Source organism: Pristiophorus japonicus, chromosome 11, assembly GCF_044704955.1.
Source record: "Pristiophorus japonicus isolate sPriJap1 chromosome 11, sPriJap1.hap1, whole genome shotgun sequence".
Classification (NCBI taxonomy): Eukaryota; Metazoa; Chordata; class Chondrichthyes; family Pristiophoridae; genus Pristiophorus; species Pristiophorus japonicus.
Window position 1 is genome coordinate 210,122,324 of NC_091987.1, and position 19,532 is coordinate 210,141,855.

Here is a 19,532-nt window from a genome sequence, read left to right on the forward strand (position 1 = left end):
ATTGAAGGAGCTAGGAGCTAAATTAAAAAGTAGGACCTCAAAAGTAGGAATCTCGGGATTGCTACCAGTGCCACGTGCGAGTCAGAGTAGGAATCGCAGGATAGCGCAGATGAATACGTGGCTTGAGCAATGGTGCAGCAGGGAGGGATTCAAATTCCTGGGGCATTGGAACCGGTTCTGGGGGAGGTGGGACCAGTACAAACCGGACGGTCTGCACCTGGGCAGGACCGGAATCAATGTCCTAGGGGGAGTGTTTGCTAGTGCTGTTGGGGAGGAGTTAAAGTAATATGGCAGGGGGATGGGAACCAATGCATGGAGACAGAGGGAAACAAAAAGGAGGCAAAAGCAAAAGACAGAAAGGAGATGAGGAAAAGTGGAGGGCAGAAAAACCCAAAAAGGCAAAGAACAAAAAGGGCCACTGTACAGCAAAATTCTAAAAGGACAAAGGGTGTTAAAAAAACAAGCCTGAAGGCTTTGTGTCTTAATGCAAGGAGTATCCGCAATAAGGTGGATTAATTAACTGTGCAAATAGATGTTAACAAATATTATGTGATTGGGATTACGAAGACGTGGCTCCAGGATGATCAGGGCTGGGAACTCAACATCCAGGGGTATTCAACATTCAGGAAGGATAGAATAAAAGGAAAAGGAGGTGGGGTAGCATTGCTGGTTAAAGAGGAGATTAATGCAATAGTTAGGAAAGACATTAGCTTGGATGATGTGGAATCTATATGGGTAGAGCTGCAGAACACCAAAGGGCAAAAAACGTTAGTGGGAGTTGTGTACAGACCTCCAAACAGTAGTAGTGATGTTGGGGAGGGCATCAAAGAGGAAATTAGGGGTGCATGCAATAAAGGTGCAGCAGTTATCATGGGTGACTTAAATATGCACAGAAATTGGGTTAACCAAACTGGAAGCAATACGGTGGAGGAGGATTTCCTGGAGTGCATAAGGGATGGTTTTCTAGACCAATATGTCGAGGAACCAACTAGTGGGGAGGCCATCTTAGACTGGGTGTTGTGTAATGAGAGAGGATTAATGAGCAATCTCATTGTGCGAGGCCCCTTGGGGAAGAGTGACCATAATATGGTGGAATTCTGCATTAGGATGGAGAATGAAACAGTTAATTCAGAGACCATGGTCCAGAACTTAAAGAAGGGTAACTTTGAAGGTATGAGGCGTGAATTGGCTAGGATAGATTGGCGAATGATACTTAAGGGGTTGACTGTGGATGGGCAATGGTAGACATTTAGAGACTGCATGGATGAACTACAACAATTGTACATTCCTGTCTGGCATAAAAATAAAAAAAAGGAAGGTGGCTCAACCGTGGCTATCAAACGAAATCAGGGATAGTATTAAAGCCAAGGAAGTGGCATACAAATTGGCCAGAAATAGCAGTGAACTCAGGGACTGGGAGAAATTTGAACTCAGCAGAGGAGGACAAAAGGTTTGATTAGGGCAGGGAAAATGGAGTACGAGAAGAAGCTTGCAGGGTACATTAAGGCGGATTGCAAAAGTTTCGATAGATATGTAAAGAGAAAAAGGCTAGTAAAGACAAACGTAGGTCCCCTGCAGTTAGAATCAGGGAAGTCATAACGGGGAACAAAGAAATGGCAGACCAATTGAACAAGTACTTTGGTTCAGTATTCACTAAGGAGGACACAAACAACCTTCCGGATATAAAAGGGGTCAGAGGGTCTCGTAAGGAGGAGGAACTGAGGGAAATCTTTATTAGTCGGGAAATTGTTTTGGGGAAATTGATGGGATTGAAGGCCGATAAATCCCAGGGCCTGATGGACTGCATCCCAGAGTACTTAAGGAGGTAGCCTTGGAAATAGCAGATGCATTGACAGTCATTTTCCAACATTCCATTAACTCTGGATCAGTTCCTATCGAGTGGAGGGTAGTCAATGTAACCCCACTTTTTAAAAAAGGAGGGAGAGAAAACAGGGAATTATAGACCGGTCAGCCTGACCTCAGTAGTGGGTAAAATGATGGAATCAATTATTAAGGATGTCATAGCAGCGCATTTGGAAAAAGGGGACATGATAGGTCCAAGTCAGCATGGATTTGTGAAAGGGAAATCATGCTTGACAAATCTTCTGGAATTTTTTGAGGATGTTTCCAGTAGAGTGGACAAGGGAGAACCAGTTGATGTGGTATATTTGGACTTTCAGAAGGCTTTCGACAAGGTCCCACACAAGAGATTAATGTGCAAAGTTAAAGCACATGGGATTGGGGGTAGTGTGCTGACGTGGATTGAGAACTGGTTGGCAGACAGGAAGCAAAGAGTAGGAGTAAATGGGTATTTTTCAGAATGGCAGGTAGTGACTAGTGGGGTACCGCAAGGTTCTGTGCTGGGGCCCCAACTGTTTACTTTGTACATCAATGATTTAGATGAGGGGATTAAATGTAGTATCTCCAAATTTGCGGATGACACCAAGTTGGGTGGCAGTGTGAGCTGCGAGGAGGATGCTATATGAGGCTGCAGAGTGACTTGGATAGGTTAGGTGAGTGGGCAAATGCATGGCAGATGAAGTATAATGTGGATAAATGTGAGGTTATCCACTTTAGTGGTAAAAACAGATTATCTGAATGGTGACAGATTAGGAAAAGGGGAGGTGGAGCGAGACCTGGGTGTCATGGTACATCAGTCATTGAAGGTTGGCATGCAGGTACAGCAGGCGGTTAAGAAAGCAAATGGCATGTTGGCCTTCATAGCGAGGGGATTTGAGTACAGGGGCAGGGAGGTGTTGCTACAGTTGTACAGGGCCTTGGTGAGGCCACACCTGGAGTATTGTGTACAGTTTTGGTCTCCTAACTTGATGAAGGACATTCTTGCTATTGAGGGAGTGCAGCGAAGATTCACCAGACTGATTCCTGGGATGGTGGGACTGACCTATCAAGAAAGACTGGATCAACTGGGCTTGTATTCACTGGAGTTCAGAAGAATGAGAGGGGACCTGAGAGAAACGTTTAAAATTCTGACGGGTTTAGGCAGGTTAGATGCAGGAAGAATGTTCCCAATGTTGGGGAAGTCCAGAACCAGGGGTCACAGTCTAAGGATAAGGGGTAAGCCATTTAGGACCGAGATGAGGAGAAACCTCTTCACCCAGAGAGTGGTGAACCTGTGGAATTCTCTACCACAGAAAGTAGTTGAGGCCAATTCACTAAATATATTCAAAAGGGAGTTAGATGAAGTCCTTACTACTAGGGGGATCAAAGGGTATGGTGAGAAAGCAGGAATGGGGTTCTGAAGTTGCATGTTCAGCCATGAACTCAATGAATGGCGGTGCAGGCTAGAAGGGCTGAATGGCCTACTCCTGCACCTATTTTCTATGTTTCTATCAGTGAAGAGAACAAACAGGTTAGGGTTCCACATGTGGACCCTTTGGCAGCAGTTCTGATGAACCCCATTTTACAAATGTAGTTATCTTCGCTTGACCTCCAAACAACACTTGGTATTGACTTTCCGTGAGCAATGCCACCGGAGATCAAGCAATTATTTAAAAATTAACCAGACGTTTTCCCTGTCTCTAAAGGTGGCTGAAACTCGTTTACCTTCTTACTGAGACAGTAAGGTAGACATAGAGAAGATGCTTCCACTCGCGGGGGAGGGCAAAACTCAGGGCCATAAATATCAGATAGTTACTAATAAATCCAATAGCAAATTCAGGAGAAACTTCTTTACCCAGAAAGTGGTGAGAATGTGGAACTTGCTACCACAGGGAGTGGTTGAGGAGAACAGCATAGATGCATTTAAGGGGAAGTTAGATAAACACAAGGGAGAAAGGAATAGGTTCTGCTGATAGGGTTAGATGAAGAGGGGTGGGTGGAGGTTCCTCCGTGTGGAGAATAAACACCGCCAAGGACCAGTTGGACCGAATGGCCTGTGCTGCACATTCTATATAAATCTCAGTTATAACTTTTAGTGAACCTGAAAGCTGGCTTTTGCTGAATCCTATTCTGTTCATCTCTTCTTTGTTCTCTTGCATTCACTACATTAGGAATGGACAGTGCAGAAGATGCAAGATCATTTGGACCATAAGCCTGCATCCAAATCTTGGAAGGACTCTCTCTACTGCCATTGTTTTAATTCTGATAAGAGTTTCATGCATGCAATCTAGGAGAATTTGTTTGTGCACTTCGGCCAAATTTAAGAAGTCCAGTGTCATTCTCGCAGAAAAAAAGAGGATAGTTGCATCCTTCATGTCTGGCCCTCCCATTTTCTGTTGTGCTGAAAAACACCCAAAACACTTGAAAGAAAGATAGATGCTGTAGCTGGCTATGCTTAGGAAGACTCACGTGGATCGAAACCAGTGGTTAGATTCATTTAAAACAGACTGGTGAAGAAAATTGCGGCGTTCGTTCCCTTTTTTTTCACACACACCTCAGATAATTACTAAACTGCTCAAGCAACTAGGAATTAATTTGGTGTTGCTTTTTTGTGAATCCCAGAGGGGAAAATCTAATTACTGGTACCCAATTCGTTCTACCAGCAGGGGTGATGCTTCATCTATACCACAGCTGGAGATAATACGAGATATAATCTTTAACCCTGTGAGTAGTAAGGCAGTACTAAAAGTATCTACCTACATGCCTCAGATTATGTGGAAAATGCTGGAAATTAAAGATGCAATTAGTGGCTTCACAAATTCCAATTCTACTTTAACAATCAACACCTCAAAATGGTGTTGTTGCTAGATCATGCACCGAATAATACATCTCCTCTGGTATCATTCTTGAAGTGAACACTCTATGCTGCTGAAGAACTTTCTAACCTTCTATGTAAAAATGGAAAATCAAGCCCATTGAAAGGGAATATACTAGCAATTTCATGTGTGAGTGTGTATTTCCGTTGTTTAGCTGAGGGAGAATACCCTCGTTTGGTTCCACTCTTGCCTATCCAATCGTACCCAGAGAATTTCCTGCAATGGCTTCTCGTCCCATCCCAGCACCATTACCTCTGGAGTCCATCATCTATTCTTGCCCTTCCTCTTGTTGACATCAACTGAAGGTATGACATCAGCTTCCATATGTACAATGATCACACCCAGCTCCTCCCAATGTTACATGTAAATTTTGTTTTGGTGTGCGGGCCCTTTAACTGGCTGTGCGACCCTTTCAAATTTTCGTACATGCATGTCATTACCATTGTAAAGTCCGTGAGCGCTGTGTGGCTGTACCTCACACCACCTCTCTCAATCCCTCCACTATCTGTGTCGTTAGCCTACTTATCCAATCTCTAGTCCTGGGTGAGCTGCATTTCCCTCCAATTATACATTTGGAGCACCAAAGTCATTGTGCCATTGTCTTCAGCTCTTGCTACGAACTCTGTTTCCTCTCCGCCAATGCCATCCCCCTTCCCCGGCCACTGTCTCAGACTGAACCAGATTATTCACAACCTTGGCGTCCTATCTGACTCCAAGCTGAACTTTCAATCCCATATCCTCTCCATCACAACGCAGCCACTTGTACCTCTAACATCGACCATCTCCGTTTTTCTATGATAGAGGCGCTATATAAATACAAGATGCTGTTGTTCCTTTGAACAGACAAAGGCAGTACCCTCAGGATAAGTGACAGCGTGTGTGTTTAGTATCACATGCGCTTTACAGGACTGCCACTGATGGCAAGCACTCCTTCGAAGGCAACCCCGTAAACAAAGTCTTGATAGTGCAGTCAAAGGCAGCGATATTCCCGTACGTCACTGACTGCTGGGTGGCAGTGGTGACAAATACAACGGTCAATGGTTGCATTGTGAGCCTGGCTTCAGACAGGCTGGTCTCAGCTCATATGCTTTTAGCATTCCTGGCCTGTTTGAGTTTTCCACTAATATTGGGAAGTTTTCGAATCAGACTGGCAAAATAATTTTGCTGACTGAGTAAGAACAGAAAATATGCACTGTTCTAAAGTAATAAACCATCAAAATTGGCAGCAACGGAATGGAGTTAAATTACAGAACCATGTCCATTGGAACTATTATATAAATGGGACACAGCATATGACACAAGTATATATACATACTTGATCGCCATTCAAGTTGGTAATGATACTGACAAATGGAACATCCCATCATATCCTTGCCATCTTTTGGTCACGATTCCTACCTCTCCGTCTTGGCAGATTCAATATCTGGCCTGTGCTGAGCTCACCTAAGCCAAGGTAGAGTGGGGAACTACATCTGGTGTCGGTGTCCCGAGGATAGGAAATGAGGGGGAGGTGGGGTTGTGGAGGGGGAGTGAAGGGCGGTCCTTACTGTTAATCACTATCTCAGACCCTCAAGCTGGAAAGTGCACCTGCAAGGACTGGATTGAATTGAACCGTGATTTTCTTCTCACTAACTGAATAGCCTGCCAACCTTCACTGTCCAGAATCACACTCGAAGAATGGCCACTTGGGGCGAGTTATTAGAGGGCTATCCATGTGTATGGAATGGTATTCCCAGCATGAATCAATGTCTTCGGGACAGAAAGGGCAAGGGGAAGAAAGAGAGTCGACAAAGAAAATACAGCTGCTGCCATATATAAAATAAACACACAAAATGGAGCCCCTGTAAACGAGTCACTCAAGGCAATAACCTTATCACAGGATTCAGGTGACTGACAGTCATGAACGAATCAAACTTTCACGCTTTGCAAGGTTATGCAAATGCTTCAATAACATTACTGCCATGTGATCACTCCCAAAATTAATACTGAGTAATCAATTGTCGATCGATCTATGATCAATCTGAAGCAATTCAGTCACATTATTAGTCCTTTTGTGTGCATTATGTGTTATCCAACATAGTGCACAATTGGGCATTGGTATCTCCATGACAGCCACCTTCAGTGGAAGGGAGAAAACAAATCAATTCCAATAAACTTCACGGTGCATGTTAGAAACACAGACACATCTTGGATTCAAATTACAGTTAAACCACTCAAGCTTTGCTCTTGTTTACACCATCATTTGAATGCCTTTGTTAGACTGGTGTCTTAAATCATACATTATTGTCTGCTGAACACTGGAATCCTACAAAACACTATATCCTATCAGTAACCACATTGGAATGTTGTTTTTTTTTAAATCTTTCTTACAGCTGTCTTTTTCTACAGGAATCAATTTAAGAAACAACACATTCTTACCAGTATAAGTCGAGAGACAATACAGAAAAGTCCGTTTCAGAATTATAATGGCAATCCCGTTGAATATTAAATGCTCATTTTCATGCTCATTTACATATTTAGGAATGTTAATGGTCTCTCAAATGTATAATGATTTCTCACAAGGCAATTTCCCTTCAGAATTTGCAAAAGTCAGATGATGTGCAGGCATCAAGCCACTTTCTTTTTGAGACAACACAACAGCACTGCGAGATATCAGACTTTCTCCCAATTCCCTCTCGTGCCCCCCCCCCACCACCCCACCTTAAGCCTTGAGCCATCCTTCGTAGCGAGGCTGTTGTGACAATGAGCTTGTAAATAACTCAAATGAGCCATCCTACACCATGATGAGACCATTACGTCAAAGTAAGACGTACAGTTCGGCTATTCCCTGCCTCCCACCGTGGTTAGAAATCCAATAAAACTCAAGGTAAGCAAGGGTTCGCACATTTCCTGACAGGGTTAAGATTCGGCGGCCCCATGAATTAAATTCAGATAATTACTTGCTCTCCATATTTAAGGAAGGATATACTTGCATTGGAGGCTGTTCAGAGAAGGTTCACTAGATTGATTCTGGAGATGAGGGGGTTGACTTATAAGGATAGTTTGAGTAGGTTGGGCTTATACACATTTGAGTTCAAAAGAATGAGAGGTGATCTTATTGAAACTTATAAGATAATGAGGGGGCTCGACAAGGTGGATGCAGAAAGGATATTTTAACATAGGGGAAACTAAAAATAGGGGACATAGTCTCAGAATAAGGGGCCGCCCATTTAAAATTGAGATGAGGAGAAATTTCTTCTGAGGGTTGTAAATCTATGGAATTCTCTGCCCTAGAGAGCTGTGGAGGCTGGGTCATTGAAAATATTTAAGGCGGAAATAGACTGATTTTTGAGTGTTATGGGAAGCGGACAGGGAAATGGAGCTGAGTCCATGATCAGATCAGCTATGATCTTATTGAATGGTGGTGCAGGCTCGAAGAGCCGAATGGCTTACTCCTGCACCTACTTTCGATGTTTCTATGAAAGGTTTTCTGGATATCGTACATTGAAACTACCTTTAAGCCAACGGAGGACTGACAATCGCATGTTGCTGGGTTACACTAGGTTTAAAGCCTGCATGGGAGAATTATTGGAGATCAACAACTGCTCCACACTAGAAGCTCAGTGGATAGCACACTCACCTCTAAGTCAGAAGGTTGTGTGTTCAAGTCCTACTCCAGGTACTTGAGCACAAAAAAAAAATCGAGGCGAACATTCCAGTGCAGTGCTGAGGGAGTGCTGCACTGTCGGGAGGTGCCATCTTTTGGATGAGACGTTAAACGAAGGCCATGTCTGCTCTCTCAGGTGGACGTAAAGTATCCCATGTGCAAATTGGCACCTGTGTTTGCCTTAAAACATCTGCGTACACTTCAAAAGTAATGAATTGGTTCTCAAGGATATGCTGATGACGTGAAAGGTGCTATATAAATGTAAATTCTTCTGATCACATAATCCTCTTCACCACAAAGACCATTTACTTCCAACTCTGTAACATCATCTCTGACCTTAGCTTTGCCCATCTGCTACTGAAACTTCCTTTTTGCCTTTGCCATCTCCAGACTCGACTGCTCCAATGCTCCACTGGTAGGTCTCCCATTTTTCACCCACCATAAACTGCAGTTTATCTACAACTCTACTGCCCATAACCAATACCGCAGCAAGACCAGCTCAGCCATCACACCTGTTTCCCAGGCCTTAGTGCATCAAATTTAAAATTCCCATCCTCATGTTTAAATGCCTTCCCCTCTCTCTCTGTGCAATCTTCTCTAGTCCTACAATCCAGCTCTGAACTGTGACTGGTATTTTGTACATCGATCCGTCTCTCCGCCCTACCACTGATGGCTGTGCCTCCAGTCGCCTAGGTCTCACTGTCTGGAATTCCCTCCCTAAATTAATTTGCCTCTCTAGCGCCCTCTTCTCCTTCAAGACCCTCCTTAAAACCCACTTCTTTGACCAAGCTATTGATCACCATTCCTAAATTCTCCTCTTTTGGTTGGTGCGTTTTTTCTCACACCTCTGTGAAGCAGGTTGCAATGTTTTCTACATCAAAGATGCTATAGAAATGCCACAACATGGTTCCAGCATCCATTAGTTTCCTTGAACACCTGGTTATGCATAGGCCAGCAACAGGTACAAAGTTCAGAAATGACTCTTGCCACTCACCAGTTGTTGGGGCTCTGTGCAGAAAATGGAATGGTCAACCACTTCTATAATTCGAAGTATACAGTGCAGTTTGCTTATAAGGGACTGATTGGTGTCAACCTGATTGGATTGATTTACCTGATGTTTGCTGTAACTAGGATAACATAGAAACATAGAAAATAGGTGCAGGAGTAGGCCATTCGGCCCTTCGAGCCTGCACCGCCATTCAATGAGTTCATGGCTGAACATGCAACTTCAGTACCCCATTCCTGCTTTCTCGCCATACCCCTTGATCCCCCTAGTAGTAAGGACTACATACAACTCTTTTTTGAATATATTTAGTGAATTGGCCTCAAAAACTTTCTGTGGTAGAGAATTCCATAGGTTCACCACTCTCTGGGTGAAGAAGTTTCTCCTCATCTCGGTCCTAAATGGCTTACCCCTTATCCTTAGACTGTGACCCCTGGTTCTGGACTTCCCCAACATTGGGAACATTATTCCTGCATCTAACTAGTCTAAACCCGTCATAATTTTAAACGTTTCTATGAGATCCCCTCTCATTCTTCTGAACTCCAGTGAATACAAGCCCAGTTGATCCAGTCTTTCTTGATAGGTCAGTCCCGCCATCCCGGAAATCAGTCTGGTGAACCTTCGCTGCACTCCCTCAATAGCAAGAATGTCCTTCCTCAAGTTAGGAGACCAAAACTGTACACAATACTCCAGGTGTGGCCTCACCAAGGTCCTGTACAACTGTAGCAACACCTCCCTGCCCCTGAACTCAAATCCCCTCGCTTTGAAGACCAACATGCCATTTGCTTTCTTAACCGCCTGCTGTACCTGCATGCCAACTTTCAATGACTGATGTACCATGACACCCAAGTCTCGTTGCACCTCCCCTTTTCCTAATCTGTCACCATTCAGATAATAGTCTGTCTCTCTGTTTTTACCACCAAAGTGGATAACCTCACATTTATCCACATTATACTTCATCTGCCATGCATTTGCCCACTCACCTAACCTATCCAAGTCACTCTGCAGCCTCATATAGCATCCTCCTCGCAGCTCACACTCCCACCCAACTTAGTGTCATCCGCAAATTTGGAGATACTACATTTAATCCCCTCGTCCAAATCATTAATGTACAATGTAAACAGCTGGGGCCCCAGCACAGAACCTTGCGATACCCCACTAGTCACTGCCTGCCATTCTGAAAAGGACCCATTTATTCCTACTCTTTGCTTCCTGTCTGCCAACCAGTTCTCAATCCACGTCAGCACACTACCCCCAATCCCATGTGCTTTAACTTTGCACATTAATCTCTTGTGTGGGACCTTGTTGAAAGCCTTCTGAAAGTCCAAATATACCACATCAACTGGTTCTCCCTTGTCCACTCTACTGGAAACATCCTCAAAAAATTCCAGAAGATTTGTCAAGCATGATTTCCCTTTCACAAATCCATGCTGACTTGGACCTATCATGTCACCTCTTTCCAAATGCGCTGCTATGACATCCTTAATAATTGATTCCATCATTTTACCCACGACTGATGTCAGGCTGACCAGTCTATAATTCCCTGTTTTCTCTCTCCCTCCTTTTTTAAAAAGTGGGGTTACATTGGCTACCCTCCAGTCCATAGGAACTGATCCAGAGTCTATGGAATGTTGGAAAATAACTGTCAATGCATCCGCTATTTCCAAGGTCACCTCCTTAAGTACTCTGGGATGCAGTCAATCAGGCCCTGGGGATTTATCGGCCTTCAATCCCATCAGTTTCCCCAACACAATTTCCTGACTAATAAGGATTTCCCTCAGTTCCTCCTTCTTACGAGACCCTCTGACCCCTTTTATATCTGGATGGTTGTTTTGAGTCCTCCTTAGTGAATACCGAACCAAAGTACTTGTTCAATTGGTCTGCCATTTCTTTGTTCCCCGTTATGACTTCCCTGATTCTGACTGCAGGGGACCAACGTTTGTCTTTACTAACCTTTTTCTCTTTACATATCTATAGAAACTTTTGCAGTCCGTCTTAATGTTCCCTGCAAGCTTCCTCTCGTACTCTATTTTCCCTGCACTAATCAAACCCTTTGTCCTCCTCTGCTGAGTTCTAAATTTCCCCCAGTCCCCAGGTTCACTGCTATTTCTGGCCAATTTGTATGCCACTTCCTTGGCTTTAATATTATCCCTGATTTCCTTTGATAGCCACGGTTGATCCACCTTCCCTTTTTTATTTTTACGCCAGACAGGGATGTACAATTGTTGTAGTTCGTCCATGCGGTCTCTAAATGTCTGCCATTGCCCATCCACAGTCAACCCTTTAAGTATCATTCGCCAATCTATCCTAGCCAATTCACGCCTCATACTCTCAAAGTTACCCTTCTTTGAGTTCTGGACCATGGTCTCTGAATTAACTGTTTCATTCTCCATCCTAATGTAGAATTCCACCATATTATGGTCACTCTTCCCCAAGGGGCCTCGCACAACAAGATTGCTCATTAATCCTCTCTCATTACACAACACCCAGTCTAAGATGGCCTCCCCCCTAGTTGGTTCCTCAACATATTGGTCTAGAAAACCATCCCTTATGCACTCCAGGAAATCCTCCTCCACCGTATTGCTTCCACTTTGGTTAGCCCAATCTATATGCATATTAAAGTCACCCATGATAACTGCTGCACCTTTATCGCATGCACCCCTAATTTCCTGTTTGATGCCTTCCCCAACATCACTACTACTGTTTGGAGGTCTGTACACAACTCCCACTAACGTTTTTTGCCCTTTGGTGTTCTGCAGCTCTACCCATATAGATTCCACAACATCCAAGCTAATGTCCTTCCTAACTATTGCATTAATCTCCTCTTTAAACAGAAATGCTACCCACCTCCTTTTCCTTTTATTCTATCCTTCATGAATGTTGAATACCCATGGATGTTGAGTTCCCAGCCCTGATCATCCTGGAGCCACGTCTCTGTAATCCCAATCACATCATATCCGTTAACATCTATTTGCACAGTTAATTCATCCACCTTATTACGGATACTCCTTGCATTAAGACACAAAGCCTTCAGGCTTTTCTTTTTTTAAACACCCTTTGTCCTTTTAGAATTATGATGTAGTGTGGCCCTTTTTGTTTCTTGCCTTTGTTTACTCGGCCTTCCACTATTGCTTTTTACCTTTCTACCATCTGTTTCTGACTCCATATTACTTCGCCCTATCTCGCTGCATAGGTTCCCATCCCCCTGCCATATTAGTTTAAACACTCCCGAACTGCATTAGCAAATGTTACCCCCAGGACATCAATTCCAGTCCTGTCCAAGTGCAGACCGTCTCTTTTGTACAGGTCCCACTTCCCCCAGAACTGGTTCCAATGTCCCAGGAATTTGAATCCCTCCCTCTTGCACCACTGCTCAAGCCACTTATTTATTCTAACTATCCTGCTCCCTCTACTCTGATTAGCACGTGGCACTGGTAGCAATCCAGAGATTACTACCTTTGAGGTCCTATTTTTTAATTTAACTCCTAGCTCCCTAAATTCAGCTTGTAGGACCTCTTCCCGCTTTTTACCTATATCGTTGGTACCTACATGTACCACGACAACTGGCTGTTCACCCTCCTTCTTCAGAATGCTCTGCAGCCGCTCAGGTAATTTCCAGTATTAGGGAGATTTCTACCGATTGAAAAATGTTTCGAAGGGTTAAAGTATACATCTATATTACAATAAAAGATCCAATGAAAATTAATCCTAGCCAACTCCACAGAATCTTCAATCCCCCTACTTTGTCATCTCTACTTAACTGCAGCCATAGTTGCACTCAGCATTTATCTGAACAACCTAATCTAAAGGAATCGTTGTCAAATGAATGATGCTTGATTGGAAGTATTGATCATTCACTCTCCAGGCGCCATCTCTTCACAACGTAATTTTACAAAACATCCCACCCCTGTCCTCCTTACTGATTGGCTACATGATGCTCCTCTGAATCTCATCAACTCCATGTTCCTGAGGCTTCCATGTCTCTGAAAGCCAGAAAACAGACACAAATACTCTGGTTGTGCAGGTTTATTAGCGAGTAATCCTGTCCGGACAAAGCAATAAAAAAATATACGTGTGTTACTGGATGTGGTTTTCTGGCTTACCCAATTGTCAGACAGTGTGAGTGGACTACACCCTGCTAAGCAAAATTTGGGTTGACTTTTTTTTAAAAAATACATAAATTTTACTCGGATCCCTCATGTCTACCCTCTCTCTACCCTTTCTAGGCCACTCCATGATGTTACTGACTGGGAGCATCCCTGTATGTGCCAAAGAAATTTTACTGGAAACAACCAAGACCACCACTTTTCCAAGAACGCCATCTTGAACATTTGAGATTGCTGGCTGGAGATGAAGAGTACATAGTTGGTAGCATGGTTGCCCAATGGCACCACCACCACCACCACAACATGCATTAATGCAGTGCCTTTAATGTAGTTAAGTTCCCCAAGGCACTTCACAGTTAGGGCTCAGACCCGAGAAAGGAGTTGGAGGGAGAAATTAGGGGAGCTGGCCAAAGTTTCCATCAGAGAGGTAGATTTTAAGAACGATTTTGAATGTGGGGAGAGAGGCAACACGACCAGTCACAGTCCTATTGCTTCCAGTCGAGCTGCTCCAAGATATATGCGAGACTGTTAGTGGCAGCACAGAATGCTCGCCAGGCCCCACTCGAGTGTCTCCAGCCTGAGTGTAAAAGTAACATTTAAAAAAAAAACATATTTTTCTCTGTAAAGTAGGAAAGTATTTTAAATAAAGAGTACTCCTCTAGAATTTCCTTCCTCTTTAAGCACACTTGCTGCCCGCTATTTCAAAGCCGGCCACCTTTCATGACCAAAAAATAGCATGGAGCAAGAACACAAAATTAAAAGGGGGAAGGCGAATACTAGAAACCGACATAGAACAAAATACAAACTGAAGTGTTGTGATCACTTGTTGAAAGAACAGTGGGGCTCAATTGGCTTATCAAGATCATCTGATTCTCAAGATGCACTAATTATTAAAAAGACTTGCATTTATATAGCGCCTTTCACGACCACAGAACGTCCCAAAGCGCTTTACAGCCAATGGAGTACTTTTAAGTGTAGGGAACACAGCAGCCAATTTGCACACAGCAAGTTCCCACAAACAGCAACTTGATAACGACCAAATAATCCGTTTTTTTTAGTGGTGTTGATTGAGGGATAAATATTGTCCAGGACACCAACGAGAACTCCCCTGCTCTTCTTTGAAACAGTGCCATGGGATATTTTATGTCCAACTGAGAACAGACGGAGCCTGGGTTTAACGTCTCATCTGAAAGACGGCACCTCCGACAGTATAGCACTCCCTCAGCACACTGCACTGGAGTGTCAGCCTAGATTTTTGTGCTCAAGTCTCTGAAGTGGGTCTTGAACCCACAACCTTCTGACTCAGTGGTGAGAGTGCCACCCACTGAGGCTTGACTGCCAGTCCTATTCTTAAAAGAGTGTACCCCTTTTTCTATGCCATGAACAATGGCGTTATTAATACTTAAATGTGAAGTGACATCCACCTTGTTAAACAATCCATGGCCAATGGTCACATGGCTACTGGAAACCAATGACATATGACATATAAAGTTGGCGTGCACAGACAGGGCAACTACCATGATGGACAGCATGGCAGCTGCTATCAGCAGAAAAAAATCAAGTGATTTGAATGAAAGTGATAATTAACTTTACTTCACTGCATGTCACAGCAAAGATATATTGATTATGATGGGATTTGGTTCTGCATTTGATATAAGGAGCAGCACAAACAACAGATGTTATACTCTCAAAGCGCTTTGGGTTAAGCTTGTCCCTGATCTGGTCGACAATTCTCAGTTGCATTTTATTGCCCCCTGCTGGAAATACTCAGTCCCAAACTAGGTATTCTTCTGTCGAGGATGGATCACAAGAGAGGAAAAAAGAAAGAATCACTGTAGGCAACCATGTGCTTGCCGTAGGGAAACATTCACATCTTGGTAAGATTGAAGTCTATCTCGGCGTCTAATGCGTTTTGCAATTTGCATTAATTTTACAAAACTGGATACAGCAAGATTTAGGGAGTGAGTTGGTGAATCAGAAATCTCTTTCCCACTATCCTGCTCAAGATTTTTTTTAAACTTATTTAAAAATATTTACCCCACGTTAAAGCTTCCATTTGAGAATATGAATTTTCAGTTTTTCAATAAAAATGGTTCAATAGACAATATTCTTTTATAATTAATATGTAGCTATAATAATTATCCCTAGTGCAGCCAGTAATCAGCTCCTGGGGAACAAATAAAAATGTGATAACATAATATTACTGAGTCAAGCCAGTGCTCAGCTCCTATATCATCATTGTTTCCATTACCACCTTTTAATGTACATGATGCCACATCTCTACTGCACTCAACACACCTAACGTACAATTAATTAAAAAAAGATTAACAGATTTTAGAAAAACTACAGTCTCATCCTTTTAATTCAAAGCACTTAATTCAAATTATCTGGAGGGGGGCGGTGGGGGTTTAAGCACAAAATTCTCACTGCTTGTTAGTAACATTGCTCAACTCAACTTTGATTGTTCCAAGTTTTTTTTAAGTACAAAGAAAACACTTTACATTATTAGGATTGTCAGTATACATTATTATAAAAATGACAAAATGACAAAATGACTTCCTACAAGTTGAAAGCAGTAGCTCAGTCTTGCTGTTTTGCTGACTTTTATAAAACACTCAAGTTGTGCTCCTGTGGCTTAGGACGTCGGCAGAGCTGAAGTAAATTATTGCCTTGTAATACTGCCAATCATCAGTCTGCCATTTACAGTTAAAGTTGCATTCAGTCTTTTCAAATTCACCACTCGTGGAGTATGCTTGCCACACATTAATGATGTACTTCATTATATAAGGAACCAGATCAAGAATGGAAATGGGATCAGAAGCAGAGACAGGGATTGGCAGGAGGCTTGAGAAAGCAATAGTGGAAGTGAGGTAAAATAAGGATTGCTTTATGCACATATTAGATTCCATTATTGTGCAGTGCTTTTGCATAAATTAATGTTCTGGTTCCATGCCCGACTGATGTCTTCCCAAGATCCCTTACGTTCTAAGAGTTTCGCAGACTGTGAATTTGCAAGGGCTGTAACTTTAAAATGAATCACACAAGTTTACTTAAAAACAACATTTTAGATTTATGGCAACAAGCTCAGATTTTTTTTTTTTTTGAGAGTGTAACTACGCTTCAAAAAAAAATCTCATACCTCATATTCGAAACCATCACCCAGGGTCCCCACATCTATGTGCAGGTTTTTCATGAGCTGAGCGGTATCGGGAGCACTCTGTGGGAATAAATGATTTGTGCGGCATTGTTTATTAATTCTGAAGTCCGCAAAGAAACTTTCTACTACCTCTTTCAACAAGCTGCCAGCAATTCCATACCAGCGCCTCATCCTAGCAGAGATTTACAACATTACATTAATCAAAGTTCCTATTAAACTGTAATGTATGTGTTAAATGAAATATGCCATTAAATGGTATTTCAAGATAAAATAAGAGTTCTCTCAGGCGATAACAAGGACCAGGAACATAGCAGCAACAGACAAGCCACTTTTTCATTAAACCAACAGGAAAGATGCTTGATTTGCCGACAAATGGCACCCTAATACAGGTTGAACTTCTCTGATCCGGCACCCTCGGGACCTGGCCTATGCCGGATAAGGGATTTTGCCGGACGACGGGAGGTCACGTTAAATTGGATTGTACAGGTACTGAGCAAGGGGATATCGGTGCTGGCTGGCTTGGGGCTGGGAGTGCGGCAGAGAGATCGTGGGGGGGGGGGGGGGGGCGAAGGGTGGTGGATCGCGGGGTTAGACCAGTGATTGCGGGAGCCAGCAGCGAGGAAGGACTTCAATTTGTTCATGTCAGAGTTCTGTGCATGCGCCACCCGGTGGCCGGGAATGGTGCCGGACGAGAGGTGGTCCCAGATAAGGGAGCTTCAACCTGTGCTGCATAATGTATTTGATATTACTATTCAGAAATATCATGCAACAATTCAATTTTTGTAAGAACTACCTATATGTGGGCACAGAATCTAACCCCATTTCTCTTCCCAATCTTTCTAAAGAAGACTGATGAGACAAGAGCAGTGGGTTAGATTGGCTCATATTCCCAGGCATCTCCTGCAAATACTGGCAGACGGAACACAAACATCATCTATCCAAAGGAAAAGTTTGGAAACTTTTAATTCATAAACAACAGAAATACCATGTTAATAAGTCAACAAACACAGAAAAAAAATTAAACACAGAATTCTGAAGGTTGCAACATGCAGTGTGTGCCTGGCCCACATGCTCTCATGGCCTTCCTGGGAACCCCACACAGATCCATTGAGGACAAGGGCCCTAGTTTGAATGTCTGCCTCTATATTTCCACTAAATGTGGCTTTTTAAAAAAAAAAACAAGAGATTTGGGCAATTCTCTCAAAGCTGCATGTATTACCCATTCCTAATTGACTTGAATGGCAGTGGGCCCTTTTCACGAATGACTTGTCTTTACAACTTGTTGGGCCATTTCATAGGGTATCGAGAGTCATCCACACAGTGTGGAACCAGAGCCACATGTCGGCCAGCCTGGGTAGGGGTGGCGGGCTCCCTTCCCTAAATAACACTGGTGAACGAGCTGGGTTTTTAATAACATTCTGGCCGCTTTCATGGTAGTTCATGGCCAGCTCACAAATGATCAAGTCATTCAATTTAATTTCACAACTTGCCATTGTGTGAATGAAATTCATCACTTCTTGTCTGCTAGTTTAATATTGTAGACTACCGTATATACCTTGTCTCCACTCAGATCCTCATCATCTTCACTGAGATCCGTTAGGTTCAGGGAGATCTTCTCGTCAAGCCTTGTTCCCAGAAGACTTTTTGTAAGGCCACCTGCTTTAGGGATCTTTAGCACCCCCCCACAAAAAAAGGAAATGGTATTAGACACGTAATGACTTTGTGCTGAAATATGTAAACATTTTGATAAAAAAATAAGACTACTTTTATATTCAAAACATGTCATTTCACGCCGGATGTAAGCACAGGCCTAGTTTTTCTTTGAGCTGAAGTTACGTCATTTCTGTACTTGGGAGAGCAGGACTGAGAGCAGAAGCCAGTGGTGAAAAATATCGGCAATGCCAGCAGTTTTAGGACTTCTGCTTAAAATTTCATTTAATGACAACAGAAAAGCCAGCAGAAAATTGGAGCCTGTAAATCCCTACAAGCCATCTATCAGAATATTGAGCATCTTAGAACTTCATCAGTTACATCACTCGGATTTCACTTAGTGTAATGGTGGGGGGGGGGGGGGGGGGATTTGTGTACTATGACACTTCACACGATCCGTTCTTATGAAAATAAATAGCTCTTTGGGCCGTTTGATCTCCAACCTCCAGTTTAATAATCCTATCGCATTTCCATTTCCGCATCCAGCTGCTTATTAAATAAATACAGCATCCTGGCCTCAGCCACCCTTCCTCGCAATTTGTTAAAGAAAAAAAAATAACTTCCTGGTGTTTGCCCTTCACAAGCTACAAGTTGACCATTTGGGAGAACCTAAATTAATAGATTTTTTTTTAAAGTGAGTGCAGTATTTCCATTGTGTCTGTTCATTCAGTCTCTTCACACTGCAGGACTCAGTGAGCGTTCCAAGAGAGTTCCTGTGATGCGATCATTAATACTCAATTAAAGAAATGGCCAATGCTGATGAAAGAGATGAGCCACGTCGGTTTGATCTTTGGTCAGTGCTGAGAGAGCTTATCTCAATTGGATGGCAGTAAAGGCGTTTGCTATAATTAGACTCCAAGGTAGATAGGGACAAATCAGCAAGGATTCCACTTTCAATATCCTGCATGCCCTGCTGGAAAAGTGCATGCGTGCTGAAGATAAGATCGGACTCAGCTGTGTTGCCACCTGTTGTTAAACACCAGCTGACACTCGCTGTCTAGCCTCACACATGATGAATGGCCATGAGTGAGGTATTGGAGCGTGGCTGACACCTGTGAAATATATACCACCAAGGAGGCAATGCCTGCAGAATTTGGAAAGGGGAGAAAATTTAACAGGCAAAAGGAAGAAAAATTAATATAAAACAGAATTAGACAGAAGACAAAACCAAGACGATAATTACAATTTGCTGCAA

At 43.0% G+C, this 19,532-nt stretch overlaps 1 protein-coding gene across 8 annotated transcripts in view; it reads right to left on the reverse strand.

The window, feature by feature from the left end:
• The window catches only part of LOC139276457 (centrosomal protein of 164 kDa-like), a 209,885-nt gene that overhangs the window by 84,866 nt on the left and 105,487 nt on the right, over nucleotides 1-19,532 (reverse strand). For all 8 annotated transcript variants that reach the window (XM_070894480.1, XM_070894479.1, XM_070894476.1 and 5 more), the window contains 2 exons: nucleotides 18,183-18,296; nucleotides 16,610-16,687 (listed from right to left, as the gene is read on the reverse strand). In XM_070894480.1, the coding sequence (XP_070750581.1) occupies nucleotides 16,610-16,687; nucleotides 18,183-18,296 (192 nt within the window). The remainder of the gene's footprint in view (nucleotides 1-16,609; nucleotides 16,688-18,182; nucleotides 18,297-19,532) is intronic.